Genomic DNA, 17,934 nt, shown 5'->3' on the forward strand with positions numbered 1-17,934 from the left:
GACTTACTGTCTTTATAAATTTGACTTTTCAAGACATTTCTTATACATGACGTATGTGGACTTAGATGTCTGTTTTCTCTTACTTAGCACACTGTTTTTGAGCTTGACCCATGCTACAGTATGCATCACCAATCTGTTCCTTTTTATTGCAGAACAGTGTTTGGTTGTAAAGATATATATACCACATTGTGTTTAATCATTCACCTGTTGATACACATTTGCATGGTTTCTTCTTTGGGGGCTACTATGAGTAATACTTCTATGAACATTCAAGTTAAAGTCTTCGTGTGAACATATGTTTTCACTTCTCTTGGAGAGGCTCCCTGAAGTGGAACTGCGTCACATGGTAACTCTATGTTTAATATCCTTAACTGCGAGACTTTTCCAAGGTGATGTACATTTTACATTCCCAGTAGCAACGTATGGTGGCTTCTATTTATCCACATCCTTCAGGGCTTATTATCTGTCTTTATGATCATAGCCATCCTAATGGGTGTAAAGTAGTATCTCACTGTGACTTTGATTTTGATTTCCTGAATGACTAATGATGGTGAGCATATTTTCATTTGCTTACCACTCCTTCCTGTATATTTTCTGGTGAAATGTCTATTCAAATCTTTTGCCCATTTTTAAATTGAGCTGTTTCCTTATTAATGAGTTGCAAAAGTACTTTGCATATGATTTTAATAAATATTTCCACTGGCTTCTTTTAAAAAAAAGATTTATTTACTTATTTGTCTCAAATGAGACATGCATGTATGTGTGCACACAAGACAGTGAGAATGGGAGGAGGGGCAGAGGGAGATAACCTCCAGCAGACTTCCTGCCGAGAGTGGACCAACACAGGACTCCATCTCAGGACGTAAGCTAAAATGAAGAGTCAGATGCTTAACTGACTGAGCCACTTGGCTCTCTCACTGGCTCTTTACAACCAGGCTACAGTTCTTACAACTTCCATCTTTTTGATCTCCCCAAATGTATTTGCTTGTGAGTGAATAACCTACCTTTTCTGAAAAGATATACAAGAAAGTGGTAGAACTGGTTGCCTCACATATCTTTTTGTGATTTTTGATATTTGAATCATGTGCAATAATCACATCACTTGAATTATGTACTACATCTAGACTCTAAACCAGAGTTGTCAACATGTAGGACAAAGACAGCACTATATGCATGCTTCATGGTGAAGAAATTATTTTACAGCTATCTTTTCTTGTCTACACTGTATATATAAACTAATTTATGAGTGTTCAAATCCTAGTTTTCTCCATTTTCCAGCCTCTCCCACTTAGCTATATGAGCTAAACAACAATAATAAAGAAACTTTGAAAAGCAAATTTAAGAAAACGGTTTTTGTTCTTTCTTAAATGTAACATGGTACCTTCCTTTAATCTACATTTGCTGAACTCACAGACTAAATGTAACCACTGTAGGCTATGACGGACCTAATCATTTTCATAACAAAAGAAAGTAAGAAGACACTGCATCACGACGGTGGACAGTTGGTCCCAGATCCAATGACATAAATAAAAAGTTTTGAATAAATACAAAAAACACGAACAAGTCTCCACCTGCAAAAGACTTAGAACCACGCTGGAAAATAAGGCTGGCAATTTACAAATGACAATTTCTTAGGGCTTTCCACAGGCCAGAAAGTTGGTGGTAAACTGGAAATACTGGCAGGGAGTATGTCATAGTGGGGAAATGATAACAGAAGGCTTGTGTAACAATATTAATAGCAAACAAAATGAAATTCAAAGTGAAGAGCATTAAATGTAATAGTGAAAGCTATTTCATGCAAATAAAAGATTCAATCAACCAGAAAAAATACATGTGAATATTCATTCTGAAATATAGAAGAACCTGTTAGATGTAGACAACCAGGATATAAGAAATAATCAGGATATTAGAAAGGCAGAGAAAAAAAAAACTGTAACTAAAGAAACGAGAAGAACAACAGCAGCAAAAACTCAGAGTAGAAAATACAAGAGAAAATATAAAATGTAGTGCTACTCAATAAAAACAAAAGGCTGCCTCTTTAAAAATAGTTTAAAAAATAGAGTGTAGTAAGCTTAATCAAGGGGAAAAAAGATAAACTACACTGGAAAGCCAAAGGGGTAGCAACACCCAGAATACTGCCTGCCATACAACAGTAGAGTGAAATGGACAAAGAAGCAGAGATACGGTTCTCTTTTCCCCAGAACCCAGTCCTTAAGAATCAACATTATAGAATTGGTATTCTTACTTCCCAGCTTTCAGTTGTTATTTATACAGCTTAAGACATTTACATTCCTGTTTTGCCGGGTTTTTTTTATTCCCTTTCCTTTTTTAGAATGTTTTAGGGCTTTCCTTTTATTCCTAGTGAAATGATACTGTATCATGATGTGCCTGCTGTGGGACTATTTTCATTGGTGGTATTGGATGCTTAAGAGACCATTTTATTTGGAAAACTATGCCTCTCGATTCTAGGGTATTTTATTTCTGTGACATTTCCTCTCTCTAGCTCTTCCATTCTTCTTCTCGAACTCCGTTTTATTTGGACAGTGAACCTTCCAGGAATGATTCTCTGATTTTCTCAGTTTTTCTGTTTTCCATCTCTTATCTTTCTGTTCCATTTTCTGAGAAATGTATCTTCTAACCTGAGTTTTCATTTCCGCTACCACACTTTTAATTCCCAAGAACGCTTTCTTGAATTCTCTGAATGTTTTGCATACCATTGTTTCCTTCCACTATGGATGCCATCTCTTTATCTGAGAATATTAATGTTAGTTTTAGGTTTTAAAGTGTTCTTCTCTCTGCAGAGTATCTTTTTCCATTATATCTTTCTTATTAGGAAATTTCTTAAAATACCTGGTAGTCTTTTGCTGTCCATCCCTACTTCACAACGGGCCAGCTGCCTATGAAAAGGCTAAGCGACACTCTATGCATGTGGGATGAAGACTGGCAACTAAGGCTGTTGTATGGGGTGGTCCCAGCTGGGTTATTTTATTGGGGAACCCTCCAATGTCAGTACCTTTAGATCTGTTTTCTTGGGTTAGTCACATTTCCTAGAGAAGTTGCTTCTAGGAACTTTCCTGTATTATAAGCCTAGATGCCAGTGAGGGTTTTGGCATCCAATGAGTAAATTTTTACTTATTTCAGTTTTTAGTATGATACCCCAACTTCAGTTACACTAGGGTTACCCCTATCTAAAGACCCTTTCTTTTTACCCTTTCTAGAAGACTCTCATTTTTTGCTGGGATTAGAAGTTATCTGGCTACGAAGAATTCAAGACAGCCTCTGGAAGCTCCACCTGCTTCTTGACAAATTTTCAATCATCCTCTTATTAAATTTTAGTCCTCATATCCAGAGGTGCTTATTTTGGAAGGTATTAGGACTCCACGGTATAAAATGAGTTGCTTCATGGCTTCCTACTGCTGACTACAGGGTTAATCCACTATCATATGCTAAAACAGTGCATCCATTTACCTGCTGTCCACCTTCCCCAATTTTATTATGTCACCTCTCCTGTCTTTGTGTCTTTTTCATTTTATCCTTTTACTGTAATTTTAATGAGGATTTTAAAGCAATCCTCATTAAATTTGTATGATCAGTTTTAATCATGAAATGCATACAGGTAATAGCTTATTTCCTAGCTGATAATAGCCAAAGATTCTATGTAATCTGATCACTGAAGTAAAGTATCTATTTATGGCTCTATAAATTTTAATTGAGTAGGAGTTATTAAAAGATCAATATAATCAAGCTTTTTGATAATTCATTTAATTTCATGGAAAAACTTAGGAAGTGTCTCAATTCCCTATAAGAACATCTATATTTCAATGATACCATGTTAATTATACATATTTTCTTTTCTTAGAATAACTATGTATATAACTATACGTATATACAACAACAACAAAAAGAACACTCAATTTACTAACCTCTGCTTCTGTTGCTTGGGACTGTAAAAGCTGTCGTATACGAAGTATGTCCTTCTCTATTTGTTGAATTCTGGTTACTCTTCGCTAAAAGAAAGTAAGTGACCAAATTAGATCTACTTTTATTAAAAACATTAGTGTAAACAGTCTTACTATGGCTATCATTTAACAGCTTAGGGTTATGCTAAATCATTTTTAGAAGTTAGAAATGTATATATATTCACACTGATGACATATCGGTACAGTTCAGTTTTTTAATACTTATAATTCCATATAACAGTTTAGAAAAACTGCACCAATAAAAGTCACATATCAAATTGCATGATGCATGTGGTACAAAAATTGGTATTTAAGTTATCCTCAAAAAATAGTTCAACAAAGAGAAAAGTATAACTAAATTTGATCTTAATTTGATCTAATTTGATCTAATCCAAATGCCAGTATAATGTAATAGATTAATGGAAAGCATAGTATACAAAGGGAAAGAGCATCTGATTTGTTTTAGTAAACATCAGGGTTTAACCTATAGGATTAACCTGTCCAAGAGTTACTCCTATTACAAGACAGTAGTAGTATCTTTCAGATGTAGCTTTCCCAAATACCTTCTACAGTGAAACATTATTTTGATTCCCAACACTAGGATCAGAAAGCTGTTACTTATGCTTTCCCACTATCCTAACACTATTAAGTGAACACAAAGCACTTACTATATAGATGGAGCAGCATGGAATTGAAACAGTGTGGGAAAAGTGCTTTTACAAAAGGCTAGATTTTGGGATGCCTGGTTGGTTAGCCTTCAACTGGAGGTCAGTTAAGCCTCCAACCCTTGACTTCAGCTCAGGTCATGATCTCAGGCTCATGAGATTGAAACCTATGTTGGGTACTGGGCTCAGTGGCTCCCTGGAGAGCCTGCTTAAAATTCTCTCTCTCCCTCTGCCCCTCCCCCCACCCCTGTTCTCATGCTCTCTGTAAAAAAAAAAAAAAAAAAAAAAAAAGCTAGATTTTGTTTTAATTTAATGAGCACAAGTGGAAGTAAGAAAAATAAAATCATTTGTATTTGAAAACCTTGCAAACTCAAATTATTTTAATTACCTCCATGACAATGAATACATAGCTTTTAGAAATAAGTAGTAATTCTACAGTAGACATCTTAACATCAAGGCATCAGAAATTATAAGAATAATTGTTTTGATGGGGGGGAATGTGTTAGAGGCTACATGGAGTCATTTCTGAACTATTTCTAATTATGTGTTCCATCAACAAAAGATGCCTGAGTGTGTATATACCAATAGATAAATACTAGAAGTACGGAAAAAGTTAATAGTTAAAAAACTTACATATAAAATTTACTCACTGATCATATCTAGTTTTGCTTAAATACAATGTCCCTTTGATTTTATTATCCAGGAAAAACACTTAATTGCTACTATTACCCAATGTCACAATAAGCAACCACAAGAAAAACTCAAAAAACAGCCTCCAAACTAAGTCCTTCCTTCCTCTCTCCCTTTCCCCATAATACAACTATGCTGATTATGTATTGTGATTATGAAAATAGTGAACTAAACGTAAATAATATTCTCTAACTAACAAAGCTTTCCACATCTAATTTACTCATGAAAACATGCTGAAGGAGAAATGCCTCTATTTTTGGTAGTTTTCCAAAGATACTGAGACAATGACTGAACACCTCTACAACCAGATGATACACATTTTCTGGCTTTATATGAAACAAAGCTTTACACAATTAGCTTTATAATACTTGTTTTTCCCTTTCTCTATCTAACAAGTGCCCCTCCACCAATAAAATCTTTTGTTAAATTTTTAATTTTAATTCCAGGATAGGACACATACAGTGCTGTATTAGTTTCAGGTATAATACAGTAGTTCTACACACTGCTCAGTCCACATCATTATAAGTACACTCCTTAATCCCTATTACTTATTTTACTCATTGCCTCCCCCCCCCTGGTAACCATCAGTTTGTTCTCTATAGTTAAGAGTCTGCTCCTTGGTTTGTCTCTTTTTTTCCCTTTGTTCATTTGTTTCTTAAACTCCACATGTGAATGAAGTCATATGACATTTGTCTTTCTCTGAATTATTTCATTTAGCATTATACTCTATCTCCAACCATGTCACTGAAAATGGCTAGATTTCATTCTTTTTTTTTTAGGGATAAGTAATATTCTACTATATATATATATATATATATATATATATATATATATATATACACACACACACACACACACTCTTTATCCGTTTAGTGTTGATGGACATTTGAGCTGTTTCTTTCATTTGGCTATTATAAACAGTGTTGCAAGAAACACAGTGGGGCACATTTTTAAATTAGTGTTTTCATATCCTTTGGGTAAATATCCAGTGGTGCAATTACTTGACTGTAGGGTAATTCTGTATTTAGCTTTATGAGGAAACTCCATACTGTCTTCCACAGTGGCTGCACCAGTCTGAATTACTACCAACAGTGCAAGAGGGTTCGTTTTCTCCATATCCTCACCAACACTTGTTTCTCATGTTTCTGATTTCAGCCATTCTGATAAGCGTGACATGCAATCTCACTGTGGTTTTGATTTGCATTTCCCTGATGATGAGTGATGATGTGCATCTTTTCATGTCTGTTGGCCATCTGGACGTCTTCTCTGGTGAAACGTCTGTTCGTGTCTTCTGACCATTTTTTCATTGGATTATCTGGTTTTTGGGTGTTGAGTTGTATAAGCTCTTTATGTATTTTGGATATTGACCCTTTATCAGATATGTCATGTGCAAATATATTTTCTCATTCAGTCGGCTTTTAGTTTTGTTGTCTCCTTTGCTGTGCAGAAGCCTTTTGTTTTGATGTAGTCCCAATCGTTTATTTTTGCTCGTTTCCCTTGCTTCAGGGGACCTATCTGGAAAAAAAGTTGCTACAGTCAATATCTGAGAGATTACTGCCCATGCTCTTTTCTAGGATTTTTATTTATGGTTTCAAGTCTCACCCTTAGGTCTTTAATCCATTTTGAATTCATTTTGTGCATGGTCTAAGAAAGTGGTCCAGTCTTTTGCATGCTGTCCAGTTTTTTCAACACTATTTGATGAAGAGACTCTCTTTCAACCCCACTGCATTTCTTGCCTCTTTTGTTGAAGATTAATTGACCATATAATTGTGGGTTTGTTTCTAGGCTTTCTATTCTGTTCCATCTGATCTATGTGTCTTTGAGCCAGTTCCACACTGTTTTGATTTCTACAGCTTTGTAGTAACTTGAAATCTGGAATTGTGATACTTTTAGCTTTGTTTATTCTTTTACAAGACTGTTTTAGGTATTTGGGTCTTTTGTGGTTTCATATGCATTTTAGGATTGTTTGTTCTAGTTCTGTGAAAAATGCTATTGGTATTTGGATTGCATTAAATGTGTTACATTGCTTCGGGTAGTAAGGATATCTTAATATTTGTTCTCCCAATCCATGAGCATGGAATGTCTTCCCATTTCTTTGTGTCATCTTCAGTCTCTTTTCATCAGTGTTTTAGGTCTTTCACCTCCTTGGTTAGGTTTATTCCTAAGTATTTTATTATTTTTGCTGCAGTTGTAAATGGGATTGCTTTCTTAACTTCTCTGTTACTGCATTATCAATGTATTGAAATGCAACAGGTTTTTATGCAGTGATTTTGTATCCTAGGATCTTACTGAATTTGTCAATTCTAGTAGTTTTTTGGTGGAGTCTCCAGGGTTTTCTATATACAGTGTCATGTAATCTGCAAATGATGAAAATTTTACTTCTTCCTTACCAATCTGGATGCCTTTTATTATTTTTTCTTATCTGACTGCTGTGGCTAGGACTTCCAGTATTATGTTAATAAAAGTGAGAGTGGATATCCTTGCCTTGTTTTTCAACTTAGGGAAAAAGTTCTCAGTTTTTTCCCATTGAGGATGATGTTAACTCTGGGTTTTTCATATAAGGCTTTTATTATGTTGAGGTATGTTCCATCGAGACCTACTTTGTGAAGGGTTTTTACCCTTTCTCTTATTAATGTGATGCATCATGTTGATTGATTTGCAAATATCCAACCACCCTTGCACCCTGGAAATAATCCCCCTTGATGGTGATGAGTGATTTTTAAAATGTATTGTTGGATTCAGCTTGCTAATATTATGTTGGGGTAATGCATGAATTTAGAAGTTTTCCCTCCTTTTTTTTTTTTATTTTTGGGAAGTTTGAGAAGAATAGGTATTAACTCTTCTTTAAATGTTTGGTAGAATTCTGCTGTGAAGTCATCTAGTCTGGACTTGATGGCTGGCAGTCTTTTGATTACTAATTCAATTTCTGGTCTGTTCCAATTTTCTGTTTCTTCCTGATTCAATCTGGAAGGTTCTTATTTCTAAGAATTTATTCATTTCTTCTAGGTTGTCCAATTTGTTGGCATATAATTTTTTATAACACCCTTATAATCCTGTGATATCATTTGTTATTTCTCCTCTTTCATTTCTGATTTTGAGTCCTCTTTGAGTCTCACTAAAGGCTTATGAAGCCTTTAGTTTGTTGATCTTTTTAAAGAACCAGCTCCTGGTTTCATTGATCTGTTCTATTGGTTTTTTTAAGTTTCTATTTTGTTTATTTTTGCTCTAATTTTTATTATTTCCTTCCTTCTACCAGTTTTGGGTTTTGTTTGTTCTTCTGTTTTAGCTCCTGTAAGTGAAAAGCTAAATTTTTTTATTTGAGATTTTCATATTTCTTGAGGTAGGCTTGTATTGCTATAAACTTCCCTTTTAGAATAGCTTTTGCTGAATCTCAAAGATTTCAGACCATTGTATTTTCATTTTTATTTGTCTCCATGTATTTTTTTGATTTCCTCTTTGATTTCTTGGTTGACTCCATACATTGTTTGGTAGCATGTTATTTAGCCTCAGATATCTGTGGTCTTTCCAGATTTTTTCTTGTGGTTCATTTCTGGTTTCATGGTGGTGTGGTCAGAAAAGATGCATAAGTTGATTTTGATTTTTTTGTATTTGTTGAGACTTGTTTTGTGGCCTAATATGTGATCTGCTCTGGAGAAAGTTCCATGGGCACTTGAAAAGATTGTGTATTTTGCTGTTTTAGGACAGAATGTCCTGAATATGTATCTGTTAAATCCACCTAGTCCAATGTGTCATTCAAAGCCAGTTTCCTTCTTGATTTTGTTTAGATGATGTAAGTAGGGTGCCCACTGATGTAAGTAGGGTGGTTGAAGTCCCTTCTATTATTGTATTACCACCTATTACTTCCTTTACGCTTGTTAGTAACTGCTTTAAATATTTGGGTGCCAAAATACTCACAGTTGTTAGATTTCCCTGCCGGATCGTCCTTTTAATGATTATATAGTGTCCTTCTTTGTCTCTTGTTTCAAAGTCTGTTTTGTCAGATAGAAGTATTGCTATCTCAGCTTCTTTCACATCCATTTGCATGATAATGTTTCTCCATTCCTTTACTTTCAATCTGCATGTGTTTTTAGGTCTGAAATGAGACCCAGCATATAGATGTTTTTTTTTTTTTAATCCATTTGTCACCCTATGTCTTACGATTGGAGCATTTAGTCCATTTGCAAAGTAATTATTGATAGGTATGTATTTATTGTCATTCTGTTGCTTGTTTATGGTTGTTCTTATAGTTTTTTTCTGTTTCTTTCTTCTCTTGCTCTCTTCTCACGATTAGTTGACTTGCTTTAGGGATATGCTTGGATTCCTTTCTTTTTTATTTTTGCATATTATTGGTTTTTGATTTGTAGTTACCATTGGGTTTGTATGCAACATCTTCTGTATACAGCAGTCTATACTAAAATGAAGGTTCCTTAAGAAGAACCCATTCTTAATTCCTCTCCTCTCCATGTTTTAGGTATATGGTATCATACTTTACATCTTTTTATTTTGTTAAGTCCTTTGGCTGATTTTGATCAATATACTTATTTTTACTATTTTTGTGCTTCCTATTTCCTTACTCTTGTGTATGGTCTTTACTTTCCACTTGAAGAGTCCCCTTTAACTTTTCTCGTAGGGCTGGTTTAGTGGTAATGAATTCCTTTACTTTTCTGTGTGTCTGGGAAACTCGATCTCTCTTTTTATTCTGAATGAGCTCTGCTGGAGACAGTATTTTTGCCTGTTTTTGTTTGTTTTTTTGTTTGTTTTTTTCCTTTCAGTACTTTGAATATGTCATGCTATTCCTTTCTGGTCTACAAAGTTTCTGCTGAAAAATCTGATGGCCTTATAAGGTTTCCCTTGTATGTAACGGCTTTCTTTTCTCTTGCTGCTTTTAAAATTCTCTCTTCATCACTACTTTCTGCCACCTTAATTACTATGGGTCTTGGTGTGGACGTCCTTGGGCTGATTTTGTTAGGGGATCTTTGTGACTCCTGGATGTGGATTTCTGTTTCCTTCCCCAGATTCAGTTAGTTTTCAGCTATTATTTCTTCAAATAAATTTTCTGCCCCCTTTTCTCTCTCTTTTCCTTATGGAATCTCTATGATGCAAATGTTATCATGCTTGATGGTGTCACTGAGTTCCCTATGTCTATTCTCATTTTGCATAATTTTTTTTCTCATCTGCTCAGCTTGATTACTTTTCATTACTCTGTCCTCTAAGTCACTGATTCTTTCTTCTGCTTCTACTATTTATTCTATCTAGTGTAATTTTAATTCCTTTATCGTGTTCTTCACTCTGACTGGTTCTTTTTTATCTCATTGTTAAGGGTCTCACTGATGTTCTCCACTCTTTTCTCAAGCCCAGTAAGTATATTAATGATCATTTTTTTGAATTCTCAGGCCCATTACATATCTCTGTTTTACTTAGGGCTCCTGCTGTGATTCTGTCCTATTGTTTCATTTCAGATATATTTTTCTGTCTCTTCATTTTGTCTAGCTCTCTGTATCTGCTTCTCTGTGTTAGGAAAGACAGCTATGTTTCCTGCACCTCAAAGTAATGGCCTTATGAAGAAGAGGTCCTATAGTGCCCTGCTGTGCAAAGTCCTATGTTTACCAGAATGTGGTGCTTTAAGGCTATCTTCTATGTGTGATGTGTGTGCCCTGCTGTTGTAGCTGAGCTGTTTTTCCCTTCAGTCTAGTTATCTGCAATGGCTCTCTTCCCCCTGTTGTGGGCAGTGTCTGGTTCCTATGGTGTTAGTGGGCCAGTCTGGGGATGCCTTGGATTTAGGCTGAGTCAGACCAGATGTTTCCTAGAGATTCTGTAGCATCAAACTGCTGTGTGCTTCCCCTGTGTTGTCCTGAGCAGCTTTTGTTGGTGGGTGCAACCTGCAGTCACACCACTTGTCTGCTTCCAGCCTGCTGCCAGGGCCTCCTCTGAAATGGTGTGTATGGCTATCTTTCCCTTTCTCTGGGGTAGGAGTCATTATGGAGTGTGCTGGCCACTGTAGGGGCTGCCCACACACTGCCAGGCCTGCAGCACTGTCCTATATAGGCTCTGGCTAAGACAGTATTGGAGAGAGCAGGTCTCCCATAGCACAGAGCTAGGGGGCAGTGCCAGAAGCCCTACAGTGCTGGGCTTAAAGCTGCCTAATGGGCTCCTTAGAAGCATAGCCTGGGGGTGGGGGGGGGGCAACCAATAAAATCTTAAATTAAAATTTTTAATATTTAAAAGATGAAAATAGGAAATTATATCTAATATTCCTCTTGATTTCTGTATTGCCAATATGCCAATAAATCTCTAAGTCATTCTGTCTTGATACCCACTGAGATAGAGGATTTCTAATAATGTAACTTCTGTGCTTTCGTTTCTCAAAATGAAAATGGATGAAGTCAGTAGTATTTCTTTCCTTTTTTTAAATATGATAACCTTGAATATTTATGAAATTATGCTTAGTAATAAGTAGCTTAAAAGTTCAGGGTTATGTAGTTGGTGTGACTTTCAAAAAACTGATTTTAAAAAATTATAATAAAGTTCAATACAGATTCAGGATAAGTCTTAACAAACTGGGAACAGAAGGTAAATTCCTCAACTTGAGAAAGGTTATCTACCAAAAACTGAGTAAACAACACATTTAACAGTGAAATTTTAAGAGGAGTCCCTTTAGAGTCATAATAAGACAGAGAAGACCAGTATCACTGCTTCTTATTCAAATATATATTAGAGTTCTTATGTAATATATAGAGAGAAAAAAACTGAAAAGGGCAAACAAAATTATCATTATTTCGCAAACAATACAAAAAAAAATCCAACTGTCATATTTGATAGTGATGTGGAAAATGCAAGAAAATCTTAAACTACTGAGACAATTTAATAAAAGAGCTCAAGGAAGTTCCTGGATACTTATTACTTAAAAGTAATTTAGCAATCATAGTTAATCTCATTTATAACAGTAACAAAAACTATATTACATCTAGAAATAAATTTAAAAAGATGTATAAAATCTTTATAGAGAACACCACAAAACTTTATTGAGGGACATAAAATAACACCTAAAAGAGTGAAGAAATAAAATTAATAACACCTAATATATACTGAGTGTTTACTATGGGTCAGATTCTAAGTGCTTTTACATGTATTAACTCATTAACTCATTCAGTTTAGCATTAGATTTTACCAATGAGAAAACTGAGGCAGAAAATTTACCCAAAATCAGTGCTTGGTGTAAGTAGCTTGTCTAGAATTAGAACCCAGGAGGACAGGCTCCACAGGCCATCCTTTCAAACAAGAACTAATCTTTATATTGTAAAGATACGAATTCTCCTCAAATCAATTTATAAATTCAATGTAATTCTAAAGAAAATGTATCAGGCTGTTTTTTTAATTAGAGAAGCTGATAATAAATTTCAGATGAAAAAGTAATGAACTGGAATATGACTAGATTTTTACAAACAAAAAGAGGAGAACTCACTCTACCTGGTACTAAGATTCATAAAACTACTGCAAATAAAACAAATGTATTGTCAGTGCAGGCAAAGAGAAACTAAAATAAATGAGTGGAACAGAGTCTAGAAATATTCAGCAAATATAAACTTACCATATGCCAGAGATGATGTTACTAATCAATGGGGAAATAGTGGAATATCAAATAAAGATAATGAGTAATTTAGTTAAAAACGTAAATATGCATGTATCTCTGTGTATATATTATTACATATAATTGATCATATATTAATAGACTAATATTTATTTAAAATGTAAGTTATATATTAAATAATTACGTATATATACATACTCGGGGGTATCTATGTAAAATTAGATCCCTACCTCCAAAACATACACAGTTGCATGTTGGAGATGAATTAAAGGCCTAATAATAAAAATAAAACATTAAAACTATTAGAAATAATAGAAGGATAACTTATGATTTCAAGATAGGAAAAGGAAAAGACGTATAAGTAATTCATAGAAAGCACAACTATGACAATATAATTAATTTAGCTCTACAACAAAACTAATTTTTGTTATCACAAAGCTAAAATAGGCAATAGATTTTGCAGGGAGGGGTTGTGATGTGTATTATCTATAACAAAGTGGTATTAAAAGAATATTAATACAACTTGCAAGTATTTAAGAGTAAGACATTTAACATAATAGAAAAACGGGAAAAAGAATAACAGGAAGTTCAAAAGTCTAATAAGTATATGAAAAAATATTCAACTTCAGTAGTATTCAGGAAAATATAAGTTAAACAAGCTAATGTTTCATTGCCCACCAACTGTTAATTATGAGTCTGACTCCAAGTGTTGGAGACATATAGAAGAAACGAAAAATTATAGTAAAATGGAAGTGTAAAGAACTTTCGCCCTACCAATCCCTAGTCCCCAAAAGTTAGCTCTAGTAACAACTTGGTGTACATTTCCCCAGCCTTTGCTTACAGGTATATAGGAAAGTAGGGACCATCATACTAAGTGCCCATATATATGCTGAACAAATAAAAAGTAAGTAAATAACCAGACTGTTAGCAGAGATAGCTGGAGACAGAAAATCTCACACAGGCATAGGCAAGAATGGATTTTATTTTGAATTTCCCTTGTTTACCAGTCATCTGTATGTGTTTACTAATCATCTGCATTTTCTTTTCAATAAATTGATTACATCCTCTACCCATTAAAAAAAGAGTTGCCTTTTTCTTACTAGTTGTAGGAATTCTTACATTATAGGACTAATGACCGTTCTTTTATGTGTCAAAAATATTTTCCCTTGGTTTATCTTCTGCAGAATGAATCCAATATAGTGAAATTTACCAGTTTTTTTCTTTAAAAAATAGTGCTTTGTGTCTTTTTTAGGAAATCCTTTATTACTCCAATATTAGAAAGATATTCATGTATGGTTTTCTACTGAAAGGCTTATTCTTGTAAAGATTTATTAGAGAGAGAGAGAGAGAGAGAGACACAAAGAGAGTGCAAGCGGGGGAGGGGCAGAGGGAGAAGGGGAGGGAGGGAATCTGAGGCAGACTCCCTGCTGAGTGGCAGCATGATGTGCAGTTTCATCCCAAGACCCTGAGATCACGAACTGAGCCGAAACCAAGAGTTGGACACTTAAATGACTGAGCCACCCAGGCACTCAAAAGGTTTATTTTTAAAGTTTTACTTTTGGCATTTAAGACGCTAACTTGAATGGGACAGGGGTGAGAGGAAATTTTTTTTTATTTTTTTATTTTTTTTTTTATTTATGATAGTCACAGAGAGAGAGAGAGAGAGAGAGAGAGAGGCAGAGATATAGGCAGAGGGAGAAGCAGGCTCCATGCACCAGGAGCGCGACGTGGGATTCAATCCCGGGTCTCCAGGATCGCGCCCTGGGCCAAAGGCAGGCGCTAAACCGCTGCACCACCCAAGGATCCCTTTTTTGGGGGGGGGAGGGGGGGAGAGGAAATTATAAAGTGTATTACATATACGAATTACAATATAACTAACATAGATATATTAGTTGAGTCTCTAGCTTCATCGTGAAACTAATAGGTACGGACTATAAAATGTACCATGGTACTGGTGTTTAAGTATCTCCTTAGTCTACCTCCATACTGTAGCATAAAATGAATATATATTATGTTTAGAAAGCTACTATATAAAAGGTAAAGACTACACTTTGGGGATGTAAAATGTCATGTATGAATGATTTTAAAACTATAAAATAAACTCTTTAGAATACAAAAATGTATTTATACCACTCATATGAATGTATATTCTCCCTGTTATTTACTATTCCTTTAAATAAAATCTTTCAAATAATGTTTTCTTAACAAATTTCTCCTAAAAGTTTTCCTTTCCTTTTTTTTTTTTTTTTTTTTTTCCTTTTTAAATGTTCGTACTTACTTTGAAACAGACAAGGTAAACAGCAAAGCCTCCTCAGGGCTTAAAAACATTAGCCAGTAATATACTTGTGTAAATATAAAAGTCTAAATTCAATAATGTATGAAAATGCATAGCAAACAGTGAAGCTATTTACTATTCTTTCTTGACATCAGTTGAGGGGAGATATATGGGAATGTTCTCCATCCAACTCATCTTATCTTTCTCACTGTTCTATGTTTTCTCTCTACTTTCCTTAAATGAGGAATTCCCTTTTCATATGCAACTTAAACAGCAGCGAAATATTCTGAATGTCATCACACATACTTAGATTACAGGAAGTAAAAATCTGTGAAGTTAGCCATCAGTTACCAGACGACCAGCACCTAACCCTTTTTCTCTCTCATAATTCCAGGGCAGAGCTGAACAGTATCAGAGAAATGAAATATGGTGAAGGTGAAATTATGTGAACATTGGTTATGTTGCCCAGGAGCCATGATAAATTATTATTGTGAAGTTCTGCCAAAGTGAAAGTAGACTTATAAATATCTTTAATAATATTTAATCAATGTTAACAGAGCTATAATTCATTACATTCTTAATAGCTCTTCTCTAGCCTCTGCTGTTTTATAGTTTAATAATAAATAATTTACCTGCGCTCTTTTTTCCATATCCTGGCAAGTACCTAGTTGTTCTTCCATTGCAACTCTGATTTGCCTTGCTTCATATTCTAATTGTCTTCTGGTCATATCTGTTTGTAAGGAAAACTAAAACCACAAATTAAATTGAAATGTTAATATCTCATGTTATGTGTTTATCAGTAGAAGCAAAATGCATAAAAATACCAATAAATAAAATGAGTATCAAATATGTACGTTATTGCACATAACTAGATTATTTTTTACTTTATGGAATCCTAAAATTTGATTACAGGTGCCGGGCTCAGTCTGGATCCCTCATGTGAAATGCTGAGTTGAAACACTTTTATTAAAAAAAAAAAGAAACACTTTTATTGCCCCATAGCCATAAATGTTTTTATGTAAATTGTACTGATTCATTTAAAATATCTAATTGGCCCAGCTAAGGTAAGCCTTCTTCAGTTCCCATGTACTATTTTGTTAGAAATTAGTATATTAATATGGACAACATAAAAAAATTAAGAAGTAGTTCATCATCCTTAAGTTTATACCTCAACTTAAGGATTGTTATAAATATTCATACTGAACAGAGAAAATCGTTCGTAAGATGAAGAAAATGTATAAGGAAAAACTCTTTATTTATTGCAGATAATCATAAATTGCAAAACAACACAAACTTTCTGGTAAAAATCCAAAAGTGAAACAAAGTTGAAATAAACAAGAAGTACTTCTTCATGCAAGGGTTGTTAATTCATTTAACCCTCTAATCAATTAACTCTGTAATTAAAATTCCAGGCACTGAGATAACTGCTAGGCATACAAAAGCATGAAAAGGACAAGGTAATGTAACTTATAAACGCATGCTCCAGGAGGTAATAATAGCTAAAAGTCTGATTAAATAAAATTATAATGGGCCATGAAGGAAATGAGAAAGTGGTATAGATTTTTTATGCTCTATATACTCAGAAGAAAGCTGTGCAAGACCTGTGTCAGACTCAGAGTAACATTCTATAGGTCCAAGGATTCTATACTGCACTGTCAGTTAAATCAGGGAAGCTCTCACCCTTTTCCCTTGCAATAATGCAGATGACATTCCACAGATAATGTATTTCTATAGGCATACCCAAATTATGGGTTGCAATACAGATGAAATAGTCTGTATGTTATTTCTAAGTCCCAATGAGCCAGTCCTAACTCCACTTATTTATTCTCCATTTCCCAAAAATCCCTGCAAAAAAAAGTTGAACATAACAATGTTGCAATAATGTGGTTTAGATCTGATATTTTAAAAGCAATGTCTAATATCTTGATAAGTATTTACATATGAAATTGTTAAATTGCTTCCCAATATAAACACATAATTTGTGAAATTAAAAAATATTTATGACATATAAGCAGTTTACATTTGCTAATGTTGTGAAATGGCCTATAATGTTTTACATATCCTATTAAATAAATGTGATTATTTAATAAATATGGGAAGAATTTATTTGACAACTCCTCTTTGTTTCAGATATTAACCAACTGCTTTCTAACTGTCACACAAACTTGAGCTCTTTCCTAAACCTGATTTCATATAGACAACTGGACTCTAAATTTTGTATATTTTAAATATCAATGAGAATGGTGAGCAAAACTATGCTCAGGTATTTTTTGAGTAAAAATCCCACCAAAACTTCCTGAGTTCCTAATCCTTGTATGCCAGTAACTTTCCATTAACTGTTCTTTTACTATCTGGGTCTCCTCAACTCCCAGGAAGATGTCAAGGACATTGTCAGGAAAAGGGATCCTTTTCTTCCTCTCAAAATCTTAAACGATTGTTCTAGGAGACTACACACGTAAGCTTCCGGTTCTAAGTTCCTTCCAGACAATGCCCACTCAGGAAATCTGGTAAAGTACTTGTTTTGAAAGTGCTCCTTTCTACTTTTGTTTTCATTTATATCCTCACAAAAGTGTTATTAGAAAATTAAAACTCTAAGCTAACAGAGGACAATATATCTTTTATTCTATTTTTCTCTTTTTAAAAAATATTTATGGGCAACAGTTAGAACACAATCTTGTTCAAAATTATTAATGTATTCCAGAACATTCAGAATGTTCACGTTATCCCATGAATAAAATAGCTGACATGGAAAGCTTG

At 34.3% G+C, this 17,934-nt stretch overlaps 1 protein-coding gene across 7 annotated transcripts in view; it reads right to left on the minus strand.

Moving 5' to 3' along the window:
- The window catches only part of APC (APC regulator of WNT signaling pathway), a 122,010-nt gene that overhangs the window by 42,411 nt on the left and 61,665 nt on the right, over positions 1-17,934 (minus strand). For 6 of the 7 annotated variants that reach the window (XM_041753263.1, XM_041753266.1, XM_041753262.1 and 3 more), the window contains 2 exons: positions 15,810-15,923; positions 3,924-4,007 (listed from right to left, as the gene is read on the minus strand). In XM_041753263.1, the coding sequence (XP_041609197.1) occupies positions 3,924-4,007; positions 15,810-15,923 (198 nt within the window). The remainder of the gene's footprint in view (positions 1-3,923; positions 4,008-15,809; positions 15,924-17,934) is intronic. The other variant, XM_041753265.1, reaches the window with a different exon arrangement.

This window comes from Vulpes lagopus, chromosome 4, assembly GCF_018345385.1.
Source record: "Vulpes lagopus strain Blue_001 chromosome 4, ASM1834538v1, whole genome shotgun sequence".
Classification (NCBI taxonomy): Eukaryota; Metazoa; Chordata; class Mammalia; order Carnivora; family Canidae; genus Vulpes; species Vulpes lagopus.